The 25900-nt window shown below is 39.9% G+C and overlaps 1 protein-coding gene across 1 annotated transcript; it reads right to left on the reverse strand.

Moving 5' to 3' along the window:
* Nucleotides 1-14444: 14444 nt before the first annotated feature.
* LOC129831421 (uncharacterized) lies at nt 14445-25060 on the reverse strand. The gene is made up of 3 exons (XM_055894801.1): nt 24081-25060; nt 20995-21069; nt 14445-16776 (listed from the first exon to the last, which is right to left on the reverse strand). The coding sequence occupies exons 1-3, from the start codon at nt 24529-24531 to the stop codon at nt 16658-16660; spliced, it is 645 nt and encodes a 214-aa protein (XP_055750776.1). The 5' UTR covers nt 24532-25060; the 3' UTR covers nt 14445-16657.
* Between the last annotated feature and the right edge of the window lie 840 nt (nt 25061-25900).

Here is a 25900-nt window from a genome sequence, read left to right on the forward strand (position 1 = left end):
AGGGACTAGGGTGCCACTTGGGAAGTCACAGTCAGAAACTCCGATATGGGTTTGCCCATTTGACCATGTGGGTCTAATCCTGCATTTTCGATCTGCTTCTCCATCTGCATTAGCAACTCATCTGTAACCAGTCTTGACCATTAATACCACGATCTGTGCTATAGGCTTGGTTTTATATGAAACTCTCAGTATGTGCTATATGTTGTCTACTTCCCAAATGACACCCTATTTCCTATATAGTGCACTACTTTATATAGTGACCTACTTTTGAGTCCTATGGGCACACACTAGAGATGAGGAATCTACATTTTTCCAGTTTCGATTTGATTATATATATATTTTAAAAAAGTGACCATTTCTAAAGAGAAAATAGTTTTGATAGGCTACGGTAGGCTATAGTTTAGGTGTGAGATCTAGCGAGAGAACAAACTGTGGTTTTTCAGCGAATTTTTGTAAATCACAAGGCTCATTTAAATTTCCTGCAGCGCAGGGAAATCCTCTGTGACGACAGAGTGATCAAATGAAGATACCATATCTGTGCGTATGTCACGTTCCTGACCTGTTTTCTGTTAGTTTTGTATGTGTTAGTTGGTCAGGACGTGAGTTTGGGTGGGCAGTCTATGTTTTCTGTTTCTATGTTTGTTTAAGGGTTGCCTGGTATGGCTCTCAATTAGAGGCAGGTGTTTGGCGTTTCCTCTAATTGAGAGTCATATTAAGGTAGGTTGTTTCACATTGTTTGTTGTGGGTGGTTGTCTCCTGTGTCTGTGTATGTCGTTGCGCCACACGGGACTGTTTTCGGGTTTGTTTATATGTTCGTTCTTTTATGTAGTCAGTTTTTTCTGTTCATGCGTTCTTCGTGTTTCATGTGAGTTCGTCGTTCAGGTCTGTCTACATCGTTTATTTGTTTTGTAATTTTCCAAGTGTTTTTCGTGTTCGTGTTCGTCTTTAAATAAATTCATTATGTCATATTCACACGCTGCGTGTTGGTCAAATCCCTGCTCCTCCTCTTCGGATGAAGAGGAGGAGGAAAGCCGTTACAGCGTAGGCTTTGACTATAGGATTAAATAGGCATTACAGATCATTACAGGGCAGTTTTTCAAAGGTCAAGTAGAGTTTAATGGCATTTCTAATGAGAGTGCAGCCAGCTGACTCGGATGTGATGATAGTGGTGAATATTCATAGTTTGTTTAACTTGTGTGGCTCATGACTTCTTTAATGATATGATTTTGTTTCTGGATGATGTGTGTTTATGGCTGATGTGTATATTATACCAATACTTATAGGTTTTCACATAAAATTCAATTATTTATAATTTTATTCAATGTGCTACAAAGTGGAAAGTTGTTACTTTAGGTCCACTGTCTGTAACTTTTATTTTGTGTGCTACAAAGCTTTTGTGTTAATCTGTTAGAGGCATTGACAGACTGGAACCGCTTCTTTGCTCAGAATGATGACAAGTAGCAATGCGCCACCTCCAATGGAGATTACAGTTCAATTAACGCTTTATTAGCCACTTTCACTATCAGTCACATGAATTAAGTTAAGGATTACCCCCCAAATGAATAATTTAATCAATCAACAAATCCTTTCCCATCACTGATTAACAGATTAACAGGGATTAGTTACCTGATGATATCCAAAGGTCAGGTGAGGTGCTGTTTTTTGGGTTAAGTGGATTTGACACATGAAAACTGATTCACACAATAAAGCAAAACAATGAGCAGCAACACAACGTATTGTGTTCAGTGGAGCCCGGGTTAAGGAAATTGTAACGTCCTGACCAGAGTTCTTATGTGTTTTGCTTGTTTTAGTGTTGGTCAGGACGTGAGCTGGGTGGGCATTCTATGTTGTGTGTCTAGATTGTCTGTTTCTGTGTTCAGCCTAATATGGTTCTCAATCAGAGGCAGCTGTCAATCGTTGTCCCTGATTGAGAATCATATATAGATGGCTTGTTTTGTGTTGGGGATTTGTGGGTGGTTGTTTTCTGTGTCAGTGTTTGTGCCACACGGGACTGTTACGTTTAGTTCTTTTTGTTATTTTGTATTGTGTATAGTTTTCGTGCTTATTAAATCATGGAAACTTATCACGCTGCACATTGGTCCTCCGATCCTTCTCGCCTCTCCTCGTCTGAGGAGGAGGAAGAGCTAGACTGCCGTTACAGAAATGTATATTTTGGGTAGGTCATTGTCAACCATTGACTCACAGTTGTCTAAAGTGAGGGCTATTTATACTTTATAAATACTTAATAAATGTTTTGAGCGTGTAATTTCTCACAAAAATACATGAAACATTTTATTCACAAAAACTGTTGTAAAACAACTGCTGCGTGGACGTTTGGAACAGTTGTAATGTGAATGTTTTGCTAATGAGGTCGACCTAATTATAACTAGAACTAATCAGTACTAATCCTAAAACAGGGAGATCTAGCCTAGACGCAACAGCTGGCCGAACAGCCAAGTTTTTCTTTAGTGGATTTTTATTCCTTCCTTACTACTGATATGTGATTGAGGTAGAAATGATTTGCACGTAGAAATCAGAATTAGATTAAACAGCACCCCTGGTCACCCCCAGGCGCATTTGTTATTGCTTTTATGTTTATGAAAATAGGAGAGGAGCATCCAGAATCTTGGTAAAACAAAGATGTACTACATACTCTGCTGTTCTACTGTACATTCAATGATGTGCAAATATTGTCAGAAGGGAAAAAACTATATTCATTGTTTTAAGTAACGTCTTTGTTGTTGTAATATCGCAAATAACATGGCAGTTTCAACGCTACGGATTCCAGCTTCCAGTGCTTCAGTCTTTTAACCTGTTGGGGATGGGGGCGCTGTTTAGACTATTTATGCTAATGTGGCTAATTTTTTAAACGGCTTCCCACAAAATCCTTGATCGTACAATATGCATATTATTATTATTATTGGATAGAAAACAGTCTATAGTTTCTATAGGAGTTGAAATTTTGTCTCTAAGTGGAACAGAGCCCATTCTACAGCAATTTCCCTGACATGGAGTCAGATTTGAGAAACGTTGGCCACTTTTCTGAAGTCATTTAAAAGGGCTCTGTCGTTGCTATGACTATACGGACACTTCTTACGTCTTCCCCTGGATGCCTTTACGTGATGACGATTCCAACGGGCTCGATTGCTCGTTCACAGGCCCTACAAATGAAAAAAACCTTTAGCTAGCAAGTCTTTTCTTGCTGCGTAACGCGCGTGGAAGACACCGACCCTCTCCTGTTCCAAGCGTTAGTTTAGCCTGTTATATTTCTCCGGTCATCTTTTCACTCGTTATAGGAGTTACAAACATCACAAAGTAGTTAATTTAAAGCGTTTTATAGCAATTTATATCCGTTTAGTGCGATTTTGGGACTATTATTTTTGCAACGATGTGAAAAGTTGGACACGCTTTTCAGTTCATCCCGAACGTAGTTGACATTTCCACATGGCAAGAGGACAGCTTTCCACCAAAAGACGATTTCTCCCAAGAAAGGATCCTTTGCCCAAGATACTGATGGAAGAACAGCTCAAGGTAGGACATTTTTATTATGATAAATCGTGTTTCTGTCGAAACATTTTAGTGGCTTAGGACGCCATGTTTTTTGACGTAGCTTCGCTTGGCGCAAACTGTATTGAAAAGTAAGGATAAATTAAAAAATGTAATAACGCAATTGTATTAAGAATTAAATTGTCTATCAATCCCTGTCCACCCTATATTTTTTAGTCACGTTTATGAGTATTTATGTATAAGAGTAGATCACTGTCTAAGTGGCGCAAGGACGTTTTCTTTACCAGCTTGTCTACATTTCACATTGTCTAACCATGATTTTGGTGGCTAAATATAAACATTTTCGATCAAACTGTATATGCATGTTGTAATGTGATGTTACAGGAGTGTCATCGGAAGAATTCTGAGAAGGTTAGTGAAAAAATTAATATCTTTTGGCGATGTTGACTTTTATCGCTCACTTTGGCTAGAATCAATGCTGGGCTGCTAATTGCTATGTGCTAAGCTAATATAACGATTTATTGTGTTTTCGCTGTAAGACACTTAGAAAATCTGAAATATTGTCTGTATTCACAGGATCTGTGTCTTTCGATTCGTGTATGCTGTGTATTTTTACGAAATGTTTGATGATTAGTAGTTAGGTAAACACGTTGCTCATTGTAATTATTCTAGTCCATTTGTGATGGTGGGTGCAATTGTAAACTATGCCATATACCTGAAATATGCACTTTTTTCTAACAAAACCTATCCCATACCATAAATATGTTATCAGACTGTCATCTAATGAGTTTTTTTGTTGGTTAGGGGCTATAAATATCTTAGTTTAGCCGAATTGGTGATGGCTACTGGTGTTGGTGGACAAATAAAAGATGGTGGATTATGCTAATGTGTTTTTAGGTAATAGATGTACATCTTTACATATTGTGTCTTCCCTGTAAAACATTTTAAAAATCGGAAATGTTGACTGGATTCATAAGATCTGTGTCTTTCATTAGCTGTATTGGACTTTAATGTGTGAAAGTTAAATATTTTAAAAAAATATTTTTTTTGAATTTCGCGGCACTGGTTTTTCAGTGGGGGGGGGGGGGGGGGTGCCGCTAGCGCCACGCTGATCCTAGAAATGATTTGCACGTAGAAATCAGAATTAGATTAAACAGCACCCCTGGTCACCCCCAGGCGCATTTGTTATTGCTTTTATGTTTATGAAAATAGGAGAGGAGCATCCAGAATCTTGGTAAAACAAAGATGTACTACATACTCTGCTGTTCTACTGTACATTCAATGATGTGCAAATATTGTCAGAAGGGAAAAAACTATATTCATTGTTTTAAGTAACGTCTTTGTTGTTGTAATATCGCAAATAGCATGGCAGTTTCAACGCTACGGATTCCAGCTTCCAGTGCTTCAGTCTTTTAACCGCAGACTATTTTCACACTTTGCTTTGTTTGGCGACACTTTTACGACACAGGGGCATTAAAGGTAGTAATGGCGACACAGGGGCATTAAAGGTAGTATCTCTTTAAAATATAATGGGAAAGTTCAGCAAAAGTATGTATTCAGATATTTGCTTTCTTACCTCGTAAGCAGACTGCTCTAAGGAGTGACTGCAATCCACATTGGTTATGGTAGAAAAATCACTGCCAAGAAACACTAATGTTTGAATTTTAGGACAGAAAACGTTACTTTAATCAGTATATAGTGTTTCTGAAGTTACACATCACACTATTAGAACAGTGTGGCTGTTTTGGAATAAAATGGTCAATATTTTTTCTTAAACATCCTGTGCGCTTATTGTTTTAACCATTGATTATGTTCTAGGGGCTATTTTGAGACCTTAAAGGGATAGTTCGGGTCTTTGGCTATGAAGCCCTTTATCTACTTTCCTAGACTCAGATGAACTCGTGGATACCCTTTTTATGTCTCTGCGTTCAGTTTGAAGGAAGTTGCCAACTAGCGTTAGCGCAATTGCTGTAGACTTCCAGTCATTGCACTAACGCTAGTTAGCATTGGCTCACAAAACTACCTCTAACTTCCTTCAAACTGGACGCAGAAACATAACAATGGTATAAACAAGTACATCTGACTCTGGGGAAGTAGATAAAGGGCTTCATTGTCAAAATCCCAAACTAACGTACGCTAACCCCATTCCGTACAAATGTGCGCAACCGCGACAATCAAACGAGGCTGCAAAGAAAACGAATGGGACTGTAGCGACTGTGTTGACATCAAAATCTGGGGTGTGAACTATATTTCTATTCAAGCGTTGATTGACATGGTAATGTCTCTATAGTATTGGAGAAAAGTTGAAAAAACTGACCCCTCCGATGCTGTACGTTAAATCATGACGTGTCATGGCGTAACGTACAGCACACATGAAGCAACTAGTTCTGTCTTACAGCCTCTCTCCACCAGGTGTAGCACTTCTCTCACCGTTTAAAAACAAGAAAGGGACAGAGACAGGGTAAGGGGGATACCTAGTCATTTTTTGCGTCATCGCTGCAAGCTATCATGACTCTCAAAAGCCGCTGTTTACTTCTGAAAATTACTTTAACACCGCCCTAAAAACCCGATTCAAATTCGACACAAACCTTCAAATAGGTATGTAATGACACATTATATAAACTCTTTATAGTTTTTATTTACATTTTAGAGGCGATAAGGTGATAAGTTGGACAGATCGAGTGAAAAAAATGCAGTTTTCCCGCAAGACATCACTCCTTCTCACTATCATGCAATAGGTTTAGCTTCCCCACCCGCCATTTAAAAAAATCCCCAAAGGAGCTCATTGCCTTCTTGAATCATGCAGAGATGGGCATCATGAAGGTTCTCCTCATTGATTTTGTTGGAAAGGGGGGAAATTGTTCTTTAAAATGGTACTGATATTACAGTTGATCTGGAAGTATTACGTTTTTTGGGCGCTCAAAATAAGGTCAATTGTACGGACCAGCGCGATGTACAAAAGTGAGTTAGTTTACGTTATCTCTTTAAGGAGCATCAGGGTACTTCTGGAATGTCTACAAATGGCATGTCCATCTTTTTGTTAGAAAAAGCATTGGTCACTCACAACATTTATAAAGTATTTATAAATTATAAATAGCCCTCACTTTACATTAGGCCATGCAAAAAGACTGAACTAATGATTAGTAAATGGTTTATAAGGGCCTAAATTAAACATTATGATTGATCTTATGCACTATTAAATACTTTAAAAGTTGTTTATACATGTGTGAATAATTAGCTTACTAACATTTACACATGTGGGCTGTTTATGGGCTGTTTGTGTAAATATATCCTGAGCTGTTGAGTGTTTTGCAGATGCAGTACCCAGAAAAATGGGAATACAACTAAATATAGAGTGAGGGAGAGAGAGACCAAGAGAGGGATGGGGGGGAGTAAGGGAGATGAGTGGGGGCAATGCATACTGAAAAGCAGGGGAAGTAAATAGGCAAGGGTTAAAGGGGACAGACTGCGTAAAACCAACGTGAATAAGGAGAGATTCTAAATCAATTTGAGTAAACAACAGACTGACAGGAAGAGAAATGGAGAAAATTTGTGTGAGAGATAGAGAACACGACAGAGAGAAAGAGAGAGAGACAGAGAGAGTGATTGAGAGAGATAGACACAAGGTGACAGATGGCCAGACTTCTAATAATTGATTTACAGCTGGAGTGAGAATAATAAAAAGAGATATACTGTAGTCTGAGTAAAAAAAAAAAGGAATGATACAAAAAAATAATGTATTTTGCACTGGCTGTTACACAAACAATGTTTTTATTACATTTTTAGGTATGCTTGCAAAGCAAAGCACTATATATTTCTTACGTACTCATATTATTATTAGATTTTTTTAGGCCATTCTATACCTTAAACGATTTAAGGTATTAACACGAAACCAACTTCCCAATGTCTAGACTGCCCCAACTTATTTAAATGAGCTCCCAATGCATTTTAATGGCAAAAAAAGACTCCACAGACTTGAATGGTAAAAAATAAACAATTCTAGACATATCTACTCCTACTCCGTTTAAGCTATCATCACCAAACCAATGTAAAGAGGTTCAGACTGGTCGAAATGATATGGCTTGTCAAAAACAAAAGTTACTCTATGCATACTTTTGGAACTATAACCATTTAAAATGTGCATAAATGAACATGGGTTTGAATAAGAACCATAGGAATACAGTGGTTGCTATTCAAAATGGTCCTGCTCCTTGGTTAATTAAGATACAAGACCAACTTGTACCAAATACTCTAAAACAGTGGTCATCAACCTTTTTGAGTAAAGATTACTGAGTGTTTTAAAAACATTACTTAAAAAACATAAGCCTATGCAACATTAACCTATTAAAAATAGATAGTACTGTAGTAATGAGGTTTGTGCAGTAGGATATAAGCCCAAAACATGATCACCGCATATTGACTTTGCTTGAACTGCCCTGCCAGTGCAATGTTGTTCTTCTCAGCCCATTTAAAAAAATTATATTTCAACATTTGAGGTAGGATATGATCACACCGGTAATAAAGCAGTTGTTGTATTACTTGTGAGGCACAGCTGAGAGAGCATACATTTTAATAATTTGTTTTTTAAATTTTTACTGGGCTGATAGAGTCTGCATCTGACACTGACCAAAAAGGGATACTGTCTTCAAGTTGATTGCGAAACTCGAGTCAGACCGCATTATTTCTGCCTCATGCACAAATTAATGTTGTTACTCCTATGACCAGAGAAAGTGAAAGATTCCTTGATGTTAAAATTACCCAAGCTGTTAATAATCACAATAACACAAGCCTATCGAAACACTTTCTTATACTCATTCATCACAGCTGCAGTGCTGGTTTTAGCGTGAGTGCAAGTAGGAAGAACGCGCATTTTATGGTTTACATAAAAGGTTTTGACAGCGCTGGATTAAAACATGAACTCACTCATAAAAACAGCAGCTCTTTGCTGTAATTGTTGACAGTCTCTCTCTAGTCATGGTTTTAAAAATGTAGACATTTCACAGTATCAACTTTGCTGTAGCTTTCTTTTACACATGCTACGTTACTGCAGACACTGAAATCTGAGGCATCCAATTGGTCAGTGGTAGGCCTATAGTGCACTTGATTTGCTCCCCCCGGGCCCTCCGGGAAGGCAGTTTGTACCTTTAGAAATGTTCCCAAACTGGGAACACGTCGCCTAACTATATAAATTGGCAGACATTTGCATAATATAACTCACCAACAGTAACTCTTGAACTGTTCAATCTAGAGAACCAAACCAACTTCATCATGTTCAGGTTATCCTAAATTCAAATTCTTAAAAACGTTTATCAACTACAGCTATATAAATGTACAGAAATTAGCATAATATAACTCACCAACAGTGACTCTTGAACCGGTCAAGCTAGAGGCACAAAACACACTTTTAAATGTTCAGGCTATCCTATCCAATCAATCAGCCAATCAATCAATACATGTTTAAATAAAGCATGGGATAAAGCATACTTACTTTCATTTATATATTCACAAGGGGGAAGTATTTTCTTATGATGAGTTATTATTATGAGAGAAAATAGGGGTCTTCAGCAATGTTGAAATGTGTTTGTCTTTAATTTGTAAGGTGCCTTGGCCACACAAATGGGGACATTATCTATTATATTTTAAAAAGTTGATCCATGTGAGAGACCCTTTAATGATCAATTATCCCTGTTTTCAGAGAGCTGAAGAGACATCGGATTTGATGAGTTGTGAATGTGTGAAAAGCCCCCACTCTCGTTTATACAGAGACTTAAGGAGATTCACTGTTTTTTATGTTGATTTCGAACATGATGGACAGTGTTAATCATAGCAAACTGTAGTTAGTGGCTGGTGACAGTAGTTCCATTTGATATTCTGTGATGTCTTACCGCTTTTCAACACATTGGGATCAACTGATCCAGAGAGGATTGTCAGGAGCCCAAAATAATGCGCACAACAGCCCTCGAGGAATTGAGCTTAACGCCTTTCTAATTAAGATACACATTGATATTTCCCCCGCTCCGAGCTTCCAGACTTTACAGCAGCATTTCCTTTAAGAACCTAGCTCTACAAATAAAGCCCTAAGTTTAGCAACAGCTGTTCAGATGCCATGCTTACCTGGCTGCTTCTGCCATGTCAGTTGTTCTTGTAGTCCACTGCCTCCACCATCCATTCATCCTGAACTGTGCCACTCAGAGGATTGGTATCTGTCCAAAGGGTCAGGCCTCACCTCAGTCTGTGACCATGTGTGTGAACTAGCTAACAAGGAGACAAGCATGAGACAAAGCATGAAAAACATGATAACCCCCACCATTCCTACACATGTATTGTGTGAAAAGACTCAAGAATTAGTGTCCTTTTTCTGTTTTGAAAGTGCTTTTGAAATGGAGTGTGTTGTCACTCTCTATAATAGCCTACTGGTATGGTTTAAGATTGAGGCTCGAGGTTGAACAGCCAAAACATTATATGGTTTACCTCAGTGTTTGTCATGTAGACGGATGTTTGCTTTGATAAGCGACTCATGCTTCCTGCCGGACTATGGGCGGGAAGCATGAGTCGCGTAGCCTAGGCCAACATGTAAAATGGAAAAGAAATGAGAGGGATGATGGAAGCTGATTTTTGACAGTTAGGTTCTAAATTCTGTCCAGTTGACAATATATTGTCACAACAGTGATACAGTAGCCTAGGGCTATTTGGTTAACCATCTATGAATAATTAGCAAATTCTTCCTGTTCTAAAAAATAAATACATTTGAGCAGTTGCCAAATAAACAACAGGCCTACCTACAGCTGGAACCAGCCTTCCATCCGACCATCCCCATTTTGAAGCATGCTGACGAGATTCTTCATTGATGTCATACGTTCTTACAAGTTCTCAGTGGAACTAGAGTCGGCATCTGTTCCATTGTCGGGACCAGACGGTGCAGGTTGTCTAGGGAATTCTACCCGGCGTCCGCCATGCACCCAGTAGGCTAGGTTACAGATGGCTTATCTCACAATAAATGACTCAGAAAACAATAAAATGTGTCCAAATCACCTAAAGGTTATCTCCCTTCACTAATGGAGTACGATTTTTTTAAGGAGGAGAATGTCAATGGATTAGGCTATAGCACTCCCTTGGTAAGCTTTTTTGAAAATCAAACTAACATTAATCATCATTTCCAACATTCTCCAAACATGCAATCCTCAGGCTAATGTCAAGCAATAACTGATGGTGGCACACACATGAGCTATCATGTTACTTACACGCAGATGGCGATATTGAGTCGCTTCATTTTACCGTCCAAAGGGAATGTATGCAGCCGGCTATACACTCGTATCCCACGTGGACCGGTTGTTGTACGGCTCCATTCAGGCTGCAAAGGCATCGATGTCCTCTTTAATTAGATTGAATGGCAAAAAGGTGGGTGAAAAAACAGAGAAAATATGCACACTTTCTTTGGCTAATGCTACTTCCTGACATTGCGTACAGCGTTCAGACCAAGGGTAAACAACAGACTGTTGCAACTTGACTGGCTGAACACGATACACAACATCCAGGACTAGCATTTCGACGCTAGCATGGTGGAGGAAAATAGTGTTTCATAAAGATAGCATGGATAGTTTACATGTTTTTTCCCCCGCCTTCTCACTATTAAATTGAGTTAAGGAGGAAATCGACACCTTTGCAGCCTGAATGGGGAATGTTTTATGTACGAACCGGTCCACGGGGGATACGAGTGCATACATTCCCTTTGGATGGTAAGATGAGGCATTTATTCTTGAAGTGATGATTTATCTTATAACCAGTTTAGCCAAAAGAGCTACAGTACCTCCTACCTCTACCCCCAGAAAACATAAATAAATCATGCAAAATGTAAGTATTAAATTAATGTACAAGTCTAAAGGAGACTGACTAAGCCTGTGCATACAGAGAGCCAAGGTGACAACTATCTATCTTTCAATTAAACCCATAAATGTCAGATATAATCAGGTTTTAATATCTATAATTGCAACGAGACACCAGTTAATGTTCCTCTGCACCTCTTTCACCTCCAGCTAAACAGCTTTGTCATTGGAGTGAAAAGCAGGAGAGAGAGAGAGAGAGAAGAGAGAAAGAAAGCAGGAAGCACAATCATTCACTTAGCACTAAGTAACACTTGATTCAATGAATAAACTTATCATCAAGCATTTAGTTGAATCAGGTGTGTTACAGTAGTCCTAGGGAAAAAACAAACATGCACCATTTTGGGTCCCCAGGACCAGGATTGGGAAACAGTGACGTAAAACATGAAAGAGAAATTTAACTTGCCCTCTTTTCTCTCTGATGTGGACATTACTGCATCTGATATACAGTTGAAGTCGGAAGTTTACATACACCTTAGCCAAATACATTTAAACTCAGTTTTTCACAATTCCTTACATTTAATCCTAGCAGAAGTTCCATGTCTTAGGTCAGTTAGGATCACCACTGTGTTTTAAGAATGTGAAATGTCAGAATAATAGTAGAGAGAATGATTTATTTCAGCTTTTATTTCTTTCATCACAAGTTGAGTGTAAGTTTACATACACTCAATTAGTATTTGGTAGCATTGTCTTTAAATTGTTAAACTTGGGTCAAACGTTTCGGGTAGCCTTCCACAAGCTTCCCACAATAAGTTGGGTAAATTTTGGCCCATTCCTGCTGACATTGCTGGTGTAACTGAGTCAGGTTTGTAGGCCTCCTTGCACGCACACGCTTTTTCGGTTCTGCCAACAAATTTTCTATAGGCTTGAGGTCAGGGCTTTGTGATGGCCACTCCAATACCTTGACTTTGTTGTCCTTAAGCCATTTTGCCACAACTTTGGAAGTAGGCTTGGGGTCATTGTCCATTTGGAAGACCCATTTACGACCAAGCTTTAACTTCATGACTGATGTCTTGAGATGTTGCTTCAATATATCCACATAATATTCTTTCCTCATGACGCCATCTATTTTGTGAAGGGCACCAGTCCCTCCTGCAGCAAAGCACCCCCACAACATGATGCTGCCACCCCCGTGCTTCATGGTTGGGATGGTGTTCTTCGGCTTGCAAGGCTCCCCCTTTTTTCTCCAAACATAACGATGGTCATTATGGCCAAACAGCCCTATTTTTGTTTCATCAGACCAGAGGACATTTCTCCAAAAAGTACAATCTTTGTCCCCATGTGCAGTTGCAAACCGTAGTCTGGCTTTTTTATGCTGGTTTTGGAACAGTGGCTTCTTCCTTGCTGAGCGGCCTTTCAGGTTATGTCGATATAGGACTCATTTTTACTGTGGATATAGATAATTTTGTACCCGTTTTCTCCAGCATCTTCACAAGGTCCTCTGCTGTTGTTCTGGGATTGATTTTCACTTTTCAACACCAAAGCACGTTCATCTCTAGGAGACTGAACGCGTCTCCTTCCTGAGCGGTATGATGGCTGCGTGGTCCCATGGTGTTTATACTTGCATACTATTGTTTGTACAGATGAACGTGGTACCTTCAGGCGTTTGGAAATTGCTCCCAAGGATGAACCAGACTTGTGGAGGGCAACAATTTTTTTCTGAGGTCTTAGCTGATATCTTTTGATTTTCCCATGATGTCAAGCAAAGAGGCACTGAGTTTGAAGGTAGGCCTTGAAATACATCCACAGGTACACCTCTAATTGACTCAAATTACATCAATTAGCCTATCAGAAGCATCTAAAGCCATGACATCATTTTCTGGAATTTTCCAAGCTGTTTAAAGGCACAGTCAACTTAGTGTATGTAAACTTCTGACCCACTGGAATTGTGATACAGTGAACTAAAAGTGAAATAATCTGTCTGTAAACAATTGTTGGAAAAAGTACTTGTGTCATGCACAAAGTAGATGTCCTAACTGAATTGCCAAAACTATAGTTTGTTAACAAGAAATTTGTGGCGTGGTTGAAAAACAAGTGTTAATGACTCCAACCTAAGTGTATGTAAACTTCCGACTTCAACTGTATGTGTCAGTCCCTTTTGTAGACTTCTCCGGTTAGCGTACCAAGATTAGAGAGAAACTGACAGGGGCACAGGGAGCGAGGGGAGGAGGGACGGGGAGAAAGACTGAGGGAGATAGATGTGTGGAGACATGAATGGCTTGCAGGTGTTTTGTGGTGAGCAGAGCGAGAGAATGGGGGATGGAGAGAGAGACAGAGAGATGGAGTAGTAGGTTGGTTTCCCCCACGTTGTCATTATGTTTTATGGGTGCTACGTTTGTGCTCTCAAGTGGAGATATATTACTGTAAGCACAGGCCATGTGATGAAGGTGTTAGTGTGGATGAGTGGGTTGTGCGTGTCAGTATGTAGGATGGAAATAGTTCAAATGAGTATATGAGAGAGGGAATGGGGGAGCAAGATCTTAACAGGAAAAGACAAGGACCAAAACAGAAATCGAAGATAAACACACAAACTGTAAGAGAAAGAGAAAGTTTAGGGCAAGGTAAGGTGGAGGTGAGATAGAAGATTAAAGAAGAAAAAGAAACATAAATGGAGACTGAAAGGTCGTGCTAAATCCAACAAGCTCTCACAGTTTGTCAGAATTAGACATTCATCCATGTTTCTCAAACGTCAAGTGTTTAGTACCTTCTCCGTATCATTCCAAGGTTAAGTTTAGGCATTAACTACAAATGGTTAAGGTAAGGGTTAAGGTTAGGGATAGGCTTAAAACAAAAAAAGTACTTTCTATCGCTGGATTCGAACATGCAACCTTTGGAACCGCCCTAGCAAAACCAAAGCCTCCTTGAAGGTAACAACACTCACTGCTGCTCCTAGTGGCCGGTTTCCACGTAATCTCCCGACGTCCTTAGACATGGATGGACATCGAATACTGACTTGTATCACGGGTGACGAGCCTGGCTAAATCATTCTTAGAAAGAACGTTCCTGACAAAACAACTTAGCAACTGAAAAATTTAACTTAGGATATAGATGTATAAAGACTTTTTCTAAAAGTATGATTTTTATTGTCATCATTGTCATTCTTAGTTCAATTTACATGTTTTTAAATGGATTCTTGTCAAAGGTAAACACAATTCTTGTTGTTGTCTCCAACATTAGTAAATGCTTTTTTTAACCCCCCCGGCCCCTAACATAAACTAACATTACTGAAGCACATATTCTCTCTCATACACTCCTGCATATTCAGATCCTACAAACAAGTCCCTCAACGAATACGAAAAGTCTAAAATGCACACATACTCGAAAGCGCGGACAAGCACACTCCTAATACATAAATACGCACAATAATGTGCACGCATATGCCTTTTCTCTCTCACTCTCTCTGACACACACACACACGAATTCAGCCCCTACCAGCATGTCTATAAAGTTATATTACAATGCACTATCGTCATTTCTCGTGTCAAGAATTTTAAGAGCAGCACTGGAGGAGTGATGGTTTTTATCCAGTATCACCTCTCCTCTTATTTCCCCCGTGCTGCTGGCATAAATGCTATGGTTAAATGTAATGCTTTATAACATGTGAGAAGAATAGTTACACCTCTCCTCAAAAGTCTTAACTGGCATACATCCATGTACTGTACTTAACAGAAGCAAATGCTTTAGCAAAAATAAAAAATGTAAAAAAAAATTGGTACAATAGCTTCATGAAAAAATACTTGGAAATGTACACGAATAAACAAGCAAATCAATAAATAATGTAAACAACTGTGTAAATAAATGTTAATAAACCATACAGCATTGTCATCGAAAATGCAATCCTAATATTGTCAGACTTTATAGTATAAAACAGTAAATCTGTGGACTGCTGTCTGTTTGCACATTCACGCATGTTTACAAAATGGCAACTTAAGCAATCTGTGACACAAATCAGTTTCCTCAGGCACTGTGACTACTGTATTTGTTAGTTACCACAGTGACTGAGATTGCAATAATGAACAGCCCTGATTCGGTAACCTTTGAAAGTGATGGGGACAAAATAATAATAATCAGGTCTGGATTTGTAGGGTATTTGTTGTTATGAAATGTTTAATATTGTAATTTGTGGCAATAGAAACCATTCTGTTGACTATTGATACAAGATTGCTACCTGGAACCCAGACAAAGTGTTATGGGTAGATGCATCAGGCAAAAACACAGACCTATGCTTCTGGAAATGCCCTCAAAGCACAGGTGCAGAGTCTCTTTTATTCCAGTTAATAAGGTTTGAAGGCAGATATGAAAACAGATCTAGGACCAGTTCTTGAAGGGCACCGCCTATTTTGTCCTTGACATGTGGGCTTTGGACCTTTCTATGTACCACAAAGCCACAGTTAGAGAACATCTAGAGGAGATGCATAAGGGCTCTCGAAAGCCTTATAGAGATTCTCTTAACATATTTCTGTCTTCCGGTCAATACCATCAACACCTGGGCATCGGTGTGACCAACTCGTATCTATGACAGTAAAAGATGTGTTAACAGCCGGTAGAATGGCAGCAGTGTAGAGAAATGGCTGCAAGTTTATGGCACAGCACAGTGGATCTTGGCAGATTCCAGCATGGTCCACAGAACTGCAGCACCGCCAAGTCCAGTTGAGTCCCGTCCATCAAAGCCCATTGGACAGTCCATTGGTCAGGCTCAGTGGAGCCCAGTCCAGTTATGTCCATCCTACTCCACAGAGCTCAAAGGTCCTCCATATTGGGACTAGCTGAAGACAATGTCATGCGAGTTCCTTCGCAGATAGACAGGCAGCCATACTCCCATTACAAATCCCACTGCACATGTCCTACTTTAACTGTGTGTGTGTAGCCAGAGGCAGCCTAGGCATGTTGGCAGTATCATGTCTAAGTCTGAATGCCATTTTCTGCTTTTGGTCTGTGTGGTGGCACACCAAATGCATGAAATGCAGTTGCACATATGCAAGTAGTGTATGCCCGACAATGCATGAACCAAAGATGCCATGTCGCACAAACTGTGTATCAACAGTGACTACAGTTGAGTTAAGATAGAATTGAGTGAGTACGATTTGAGAGTAAGTCCTGTTTTTATGGTAGTGTCAAATTGATTGTAATTCTGGCTTTTGATTGGTTGAATTGTATGACCTTTACTTGGTTCCCTCTCACTTTCTAATTGAACCCAGGGTCAATGGATACAGAGCCCTTCAGTCCAAGCGGTTCAGGTATCCATGTGATGTCACTCGAGGACACAGTCGCTAGGAAACCAGGAGGGCGGAGATGAGCAGTGTTGCCACGGTGAGCAGAAGGCGATCGCGTGATCGGCTGCTGCCACTGACGCTCTTCTCCAGTTTGGGAATTTCAGGGTTAAATTCATCTGTGGAGAGTGAGAAAAAGAGAGAGATAGACAGAGAGACAGACAGAGACAGACAGACCGAGAGAGTGCGAGAGAGAGAGAGAGAGAGAAACCATCAAATGACACATTAACTCAATCAATCTACAGCCGATGTTGTGCAATGCATACAAATAATGCACATCCACATGTAGAGAACAAACAGAGAAATGTAACAAAAATCGGCAATTATCACCAGTGCTGCTACATATGATGCCGTATTCCCTCTTGGGAGGAGGAATAAACACACTTTGTTGTTCATCTTTTAAAATGTACGCATATTTTTCTACTAATGATTCGACTTCATCTAGCAGGATTTTCAATTAAATGAAATTAACATAGAACAAACCCATTGATTAGGCACAATCCTGCATTAGCTGGAGAGCAAGAGAAAGAGAGAACAGGGAAAAAATAACTCCCATTCTCAAAGTAAGCTTGGGATGTGTGACCAGAATCCTGAGCCTCCCTATAGGCGATAGATTGTGGCTTGGGGTGGCAGGTAGCCTAGTGGTTAGAGCGTTGGACCAGTAACCGAATGGTTGCTGGATCGAATCCCCGAGCCGACAAGGTAAAAGTATGTCATTCTGCCCCTGAACAAGGCAGTTAACCCACTGTTCCCCGGTAGGCCATCATTATAAATAAGAATTTGTTCTTAATTGACTTGACTAGTTAAATAAAGGTGAAAAAATAGGCCCCTATGGGGACAGACACTGAAGAGTTAACGAACTAAGAGAGCCACACACACAAGATGTGACACTGATACGACGAATGACACTTGGCGGCAGATTTTTTCCCCCGTTGACTCAAGAGAAAGAACAGCATCCAACTCGACCGGTTTGTCTGTGCGTCTGTCACGTCAAAACCATTCTTATAAATATTACGAAACATGTCTGTCGGCTACGACGATGACACAACCCTGACATCTACACCAGTGACATGGTCAAATAAAGTAATATGGTAAAGTGATAGGGCTGAGTTCAGTTGAGTACATGTGGCAAACTGAGACTGTTCCAGCTGACAGCCCATAAAGTTAGATAGAGGACTCCAGATGGATGTAACCCATTTTACCATGCCATTGAGGGCCTCTACCATTTTAAAGCAGTCAACTGGGTGGGGATTCCTATGGGTTTTGAGCGATCAGCCAATGATCAGAGCATGGTCTTCTTCAAATGGGATGGCCTATGGTCAGTTAATGGCTTTAAGCTAAATCACCACCATCTAGTCTCAATAATAAACACACAAGATTTGATTCAGGACTCCAGCACTGCAGGTGGTGGTAAATCAACAATATTAACTTTACACTTCTTTCAAACACAAAAGAAAAAGAACATTGACTACTTGAAGATAGCCTCAATAGCAATGCCCATGCTGTCACAGATGCCATAATTACACAAATACAAAGATGAGTTCTTTATTTAACTCTCTGAGATTAGCTGACAAGGTATTCATCAGTATGTTATCTCAGACAGGGAGGGGCGTTGAGTGAGTTTGTTTCATAGAAACTGTAAGTGAATGTTAACCTGAACAGGAAGTTAGTATGCTGCAAAGTTAGAGAATATTGACACTGTATTAGGTGGAATAGTGTCCCTGATTGTATAAATGATTGTATAAATGACAGGGTAGATCAGCTTTAATATTGAAGATAGATTGTGACTTCGATCAATGTAATTCTCTGCATCACTTCCAATACCCCACATATTTGTTTGTAAATATATACTGAACAAAAATATAAACGCAGAAATTTCAAAGATTTTACTGAGTTCATATAAGGAAATCAGTCAAATTAAATAATTTCATTAGGCCCTAATCTATGGATTTCACATGCCTGGGAATACAGATATGCATCTGTTGGTCACAGATAACTTTAAAAAAGAAGAAGGTTGTGGCGTGATCAGAAAACCAGTCAGTATCTAGTGTGACCACCATTAGCCTCATGCAGCGCAGCACATCTCCTTATCATAGAGTTGATCAGGCTGTTGATTGTGGCTTGTGGAATGTTGTCCCACTTCTCTTCAATGGCTGTGCGAAGTTGCTAGATATTGTCGGGAAATGGTACATTGAGTATGCAGGCCATTGAAGAACTGGGACATTTTGAGCTTCCAGGAAATGAGTACAGATCCTTGCGACATGGGGCCGTGCATTTTCATGCTGAAACATGAGGTGATGGTGGCGGATGAACGGCACAAGAATGGGCCTCAGGATCTCGTCACGTTATCTCTATTGACATCGATAAAATGCAATTGTGTTGTCCGTAGCTTATGCCTGCCTATACCACAACCCCCACCAAGGGGCACTCTGTTCACAACATTGACGTCAGCAAACTACTAGCCCACACGACGTGGTTGTGAGGCCGGTTCTCCAAAACGTAGTTGGAGGTGGCTTATAGTAGAAAAATTAACATTAAATTATCTGGCAACAGCTCTGGTGGACATTTGCACGCTCCCTCAAAACTTGAGACATCTGTGGCATTGTGTTGTGTGACAAAACTGCACGTTTTAGAGTGGCCTTTAATTGTCCTCAGCACATTACCTGTGCAATGATTATGCTGCTGAATCAGCTTCTTGATTTGCCACATCATTCAGGTGCATGGATTACGTTGGCAAAGGAGAAATTTTCACTAACAGGGATGTAAACACATTCATGCACATTTGAGAGAAATTAGCTTTTTGTGCTAATGAAATTTTCTGGGAACTTTTAACATGGGACCAACACTTTACATGTTGCGTTTATATTTTTGTTCAATATATATATATATTTTAATATATTCCCCTTCTTTATTATTTTTCGCAACCCCTACCACCCCTCCCCTAATTGGAGTAATACTTAGGCTTCTACTTCCAGCTTATACATACCATATACATTTTACGGACACAATATATTTTACATTAGTTATATTTTTGTTTTTGTTTTTAGTCCCACCCTCCAGCTACCCTCAACCCCTTCCATATATCTCTGAAGGCCATCCAGTTTTGATTTATAATTGCAATATATTTTTCCACTGTGCTATGATGTTTCACAACATTTGTGAACCTTTCTATTCTCATAGTTTCTACAGATTGTAAATTAAAGACAAACATTTTTTCTAAGAGTATTCTTATGTTATTGATCAATTGACTATGACTTTTCAAATCACACAGCAGTGCTATATGCAGAGTTAACTCCAGGTAAATGCTACAATGCTGATGCTCCAGATACTCAACTAGTCTAAAGAAGGCCAGTTGTATTGCTTCTTTAATCAGAACAACAGTTTTCAGCTGTGATAACAATTGCAATAGGGGTTTCTAATGATCAATTAGCCGTTTAAAATTATAAACTTGGATTAGCTAACACAACGTGCCATTGGAACGCAGGAGTGATGGTTGCTGATAATGGGCTTCTGTACGCCTATGTAGATATTCCATTAAAAATCTGCCGTTTCACACTACAATAGTCATTTACAACATTAACAATGGCTACACTGTATTTCTGATCAATTTGATGTTATTTTAATGAACAAAAAATGTACTTTTCTTTCAAAAACAAGGACATTTCTAAGTGACCCCAAACTTTTGAATGGTTGTGTAACTCCACCAGTCCTATTTTTTTTAAATGTCATTTTATGCTTTTTTTCAATCAATTTGTTAATTCTGGTGCTTAAACTGAAATTGCAACCAGATTTCATTTTTTTTTTTTATGTTGAAAAAAATGATGCTTTTTTTCAATCAATTTGTTCATTCTGGTGCTTAAACTGAAATTGCAACCAGATTTCTACGACTTCTACATGGCCAGCGAGGCCATCAGGGTTACACAAGTGTTTATGGGTTATGACCTCTTTTGTGTCCTCTTTGTTGATGCCACTAATCCATAAAGTACAGAAAGATGCATCAGGAGGCCCCAAGGCATTTGGGTTGTTTGGACTATGTGCGTTTACTTTATTTATTTTCCTCCATAAACTCGGTCATGAGCCATCCGGCCACCATTGAACAACTGTGTGTGTGTGTGTGTGTGTGTGTGTGTGTGTGTGTGTGTGTGTGTGTGTGTGTGTGTGTGTGTGTGTGTGTGTGTGTGTGTGTGTGTGTGTGTGTGTGTGGTGCCTATCAAGGTGGTATTCAGAACCCATATAAATAATATTATGCCATTACTGAGAGAAAAAGAGAGGGGGGGCAACAAGAGCGGGGGAAAGCGTCAGAGAGAGCACATCAGGATAGAATTGAGAGCACTCACCAATGTTGTGTATTTTGATATTGGGCCTGACTGTGTAGTCAGGTGGAGTCTGACTGGAATCATCACCATGGGAGACTTAGAGAGAGAGGAACACAAATATGCAAAGTCATTAAAATGCCCACACTACTTATTTTACACAGAAACGTACCTATAAAGTGCACTACTTTTGACCAGAGAGCGGGTTCCGTCTCAAATGGCATCCTATTCCCTATATAGTGCACTACTTACAGTGCCTTAAGAAAGCATTCACACCACTTTACTTTTTCCCAATTTTATTGTGTTACAAAGTAGGATTAAAATGGATTTAATTGTCATTTTTTTTGTAAACAACTTACACAAAACTCTGTAATGTCAAAATGGAAGAAAAATTCATACATTTGTAAAAAATGTATGAAAAATAAAACACTAATATATCTTGATTAGATAAGTATTCAAGTCAATACATGTTAGATTCACCTTTGGCAGCGATTACAGTTGTGAGTTTTTCTGGGTAAGTCTCTTAAGAGCTTTCCACACCTGGATTGTGCAACATTTTCCCATTATTCTTTTCAAAATTCTTCATGCTCTGTCACATTGGTTGTTGATCATTGATATACAACTATTTTGAGGTATTGCCAACTCCAACGTAGATTTGGCCTTGTGTTTTAGGTTATTGTCCTGCTGAAATGTGAATTCATCTCCCAGTGTCTGGTGGAAAGCAGACTAAACCAGGTTTTCCTCTGGGATTTTGCCTGTGCTTAGCTCCATTTAATTAATGTTTTATCCTGAAAACCTCCCCAGTCCTTAAGGATTATAAGCATACCCATAATATGATGCAGCCACCACTATGATTGAAAATATGGAGAGTGGTAAGCAGTAATGTGTTATATTGGATTTGCCTCAAACACAACACTTTGTATTCAGGACAAAAAGTTAATTGCTTTTCCAAATGTTTTGCAGTATTACTTTAGTACCTTGTTGCAAAATGTTTATTCTGTACAAGCTTCCTTCTATTTATTCTGTCAATTAGGTTAGTATAGTGGAGTAACGACAATGTTGTTGATCCATCCTCAGTTTTGTCCTATCACAGCCATTCAACTTTGTAACTATTTTAAAGTCCCCATTGGCCTCATGGTGAAATCCCTGAGCGTTTTTTTATTTTTTATTTATTTAACTAGGCAAGTCAGTTAAATACCAAGGCCCTTCTCCCCCGATTGCTCAGTTTGACTGGGCAGCCAGCTCTAGGAAGAGTATTGGTGGTTTCAAACTTCTTCCATTTAAGAATGATGGAGGCCACTGTGTTCTTGGGGACCTTCAATGCGGCAGACATTTTTGGTACCCTTCCCCAGATCTGTTCTTCAACACAATCCTGTCTCGGAGCCCTACGGACAATTCCTTCAACCTCATGGCTTGGTTTTTGCTCTGACATGCACTGTCAACTGTGGGACCTTACATAGACAGATGTGTGCCTTTCCAAGTCCATTTAATTGAATTTACCACGTGGACTCCAATCAAGTTGAAACATCAAGGATGATCAATGGAAACAGGATGCACCTGAGTCTCATAGCAATGGGTCTGAATACTTATGTAAATAAGATATGTTTTTGTTTTGATTAAATTTGCAAAAATATCTAAAAACCTGTTTTCACTTTGTCATTATGGGGTATGGTGTGTAGATTGACGAGGAACATTTTTTATTTAATCCATTTTACAAAAAGGGAAAGGGTCTGAATTCTCTCCGAATGCAGTAGTGCTATAGTGCTACAGTTTATAGTACACCGTATAGGCCTAGGTCAGAAGTAGTGCACTATAAAGGGAATACGTGCCATTTGGGACACATCTTGTGTGAATGCCAGGATACTCCAGTCCAGTACATAAAGATATACTATGAGGTGAAGCTATCGAGCAGAAGATGAAGGCATATTCACTGAGAGGGAAAGTACTACGCACACTGATAGTCTAGACTTGGCATTACATTAACATCAGCTCAGTGAGATTTTAAATGAGAATGCACATTGCTTATCCATGTTCTATTGCACTGCAAAGAGGGATGTAGCATATGGCACAAGATACGAGGCATATGGTAAGTATGTGTATGTGTATTTGTAGAGAAAAACGGTCTCAAAACAAAAGGGATAGGGAAGAGATAAAGTGGAATGAGAATAGCAGATAGCAATTGGGTTCAGATGATAGCTAGGCTATTAAGCAGACCTTGCAGAGTAATGGTTGTCGTTTGTAAAGTAAACACTATCACACACATTGGAAAACACACGGACACACACACACTTCATATCCACTTTATACCCCAAAATACACACACACACAAGTGGACACTTCAATAGATTAGCCCTGACACTCAGAGAGGAGGTTAAGGTGATGTGTACACAGAAGCTGACACTGGCCTGAGTGTGGGATGTATTAATGCTGACAAGGTTAGAGAAGTAGGGAGAGCTTTCAGCACAGGGCTTTGATCAAAGGCCTGCAGGGGAGAAAGGCTACTGGAGTTAAAATTACACAGAATGTCACTATCAGAGAGAATCAACTATCAGAGCGATGGGGAGAGGAGAGAGCGAGAAACAGAGAGAGAGAGAGAGGGATGTTGAAGGGAGAGGCAGAGAGAGAGGATAGAGAGAGGGAGAGAACGAGAGAGAGAGCAGAGCGGCTGAGAAAGGGGGAAAGCATCAGAGGGAGAGAGCACATCAGGATAGAAGAGAGATTTCCTATCAAACACTATTAGAGCACTGAGACCCAGAATAACACTGTACATTACTACCAATGCCCTGGAACACAGAATAACATAGATCATCATACAACCCTGGAACACAGTGATATATAACACTGGGAAATCACTGTCAAAACCTGTAGCCTCAGGTCTCCAGTGTCAACTTTGTGTGTGCATGTGACTGAGCGTGTGTATACCTGAGAGAGAGAGAGAGAGAGAGAGAGAGAGAGAGAGAGAGAGAGAGAGAGAGAGAGAGAGAGAGAGGAGGAGAGAGAGAGAGAGAGAGGAGAGAGAGAGAGAGAGTGAGAGGAGAGAGAGAGAGAGAGAGGAGAGAGAGAGAGAGAGAGAGAGAGAGAGAGAGAGAGAGAGAGAGAGAGAGACCCACCCGTGGAGCAGCAGACGTAGACTCTCAGTCTCAGGCAGCTGTGGCCGTGGTGATGGGTGGGCGTGGCTTCAACAGAACACAGATACAGGTCAGCCATGTGCCATCTAGAGGCCAGTCTATGAACTAACATGGCTTTGGCTTTTTTGGCACAATATGGTTTTGTCCCATACGGCACCATATGCCCTACATACTGCACTACTTTGACATATATGCCCTGGACAAAAGTGCAGTACATAGGGAATAGGGTGCCAAATGGGATGCAGTGGTGATGGGTGGGCGTGGCTTCAACAGAACACAGATACAGGTCAGCCATGTGCCATCTAGAGGCCAGTCTATGAACTAACATGGCTTTGGCTTTTTTGGCACAATATGGTTTTGTCCCATACGGCACCATATGCCCTACATACTGCACTACTTTGACATATATGCCCTGGACAAAAGTGCAGTACATAGGGAATAGGGTGCCAAATGGGATGCAACCAAAGTGAAATGGTCATTATAGTTTATTACAGCAGTTTAACACAGTTACTGTATAGTGGTACGTTTATTCAAAGAACAAAGTATATTTAGGAGTGTGGTGTAAGAGTTAAATGACCTAAAGTAGTTTAATGACTCACAAATTGAATGCTGTTATAGTCCAACTCTAACTTACTAAGGTATGTGGGTGAGTGCTACACATTGCTAATAGCTGAAGCGAATTCCCACTTACGATGTAAAGTACCTGCACTTGGGAAAGAGCTATATAGATATCCCATGCAACCTATTGCCATTACTTGACTATAACACTATGTAGAGAACGAGTATCTCAGCTCCTTACAGATGTAGTAGTACAATCATCATTACATCATTATTATACACTACCGGTCAAAAGTTTTAGAACACCTACTAATTCAAGGGTTTTCCTTTCTTTTTACTATTTTCTACATTGTAGAATAATAGTGAAGACATCAAAACTATGAAATAACACATATGGAATCATGTAGTAACCAAAAAAGTGTTAAATTAAAATAGATTTTAGATTCTTCAAAGTAGCCACCATTTGCCTTGATGACAGCTTTGCACACTCTTGGCATTCTCATCGAACCAGCTTCGACGTGGAATGCTTTTCAAACAGTCTTGAAGGAGTTTCCACATATGCTGAGCACTTTTTGGCTGCTTTTCCTTCACTCTGCGGTCTGACTCATTCCAAACCATCTCAATTTGGTTGAGGTCGGTGGATTGTGGAGGCCAGGTCATCTGATGCGGTCTAGGACACTGCATCTCAGTGCAAGAGGTGTGAATACAGTCCCTGGTTCGTATCCAGGCTGTATCACATCCGGCCGTGATTGGGAGTCCCATAGGGCAGCGCACAACTGGCCATCATTGTAAATAATAATTTGTTCTTAACTGACTTGCCACGTAAAATAAAGCTTTAAAAATAATGCAGCACTCCATCACTCTCCTTGGTAAAATAGCCCTTCCACAGCCTGGAGATGTGCTGGGTCATTGTCCTGTTGAAAAACAAATGATAGTCCCACCTAGACTAAACCAGATAGGATGGCGTATCGCTGCAGAATGCTGTAGTAGCCATGCTGGTTAAGTGTGCCTTGAATTCTAAATAAATCACAGACAGTGTCACCAGCAAAGCACCCCCACACCTCCTCCTTCATGCATTACAGTGGGAAATACACATGCGGAGATCATTTGTTCACCCACACCGCATCTCACAAAGACACGGCGGTTGGAACTAAAAATCTCAAATTTGGACTCCAGACCAAAGGACACATTTCCACCGGTCTAATGTCCATTGTTCGTGTTTCTTGGCCCAAGAAAGTCTATTT

The sequence above is a fragment of the Salvelinus fontinalis genome, chromosome 32 (assembly GCF_029448725.1).
Source record: "Salvelinus fontinalis isolate EN_2023a chromosome 32, ASM2944872v1, whole genome shotgun sequence".
NCBI lineage: Eukaryota > Metazoa > Chordata > Actinopteri > Salmoniformes > Salmonidae > Salvelinus > Salvelinus fontinalis.

Bases quoted from the DNA above. Each gene is read 5' to 3' on its own strand.
- LOC129831421 (XM_055894801.1), bottom strand. From the start codon at position 24,531: ATGTACTGCACTTTTGTCCAGGGCATATATGTCAAAGTAGTGCAGTAT. The intron at 21,070-24,080 runs GTGGGTCTCTCT...TCTCTCTCTAAG, and splicing joins CTACGTCTGCTGCTCCACGG to TCTCCCATGGTGATGATTCC. The intron at 16,777-20,994 runs GTGAGTGCTCTC...CACTCTCCACAG, and splicing joins TATCAAAATACACAACATTG to ATGAATTTAACCCTGAAATT.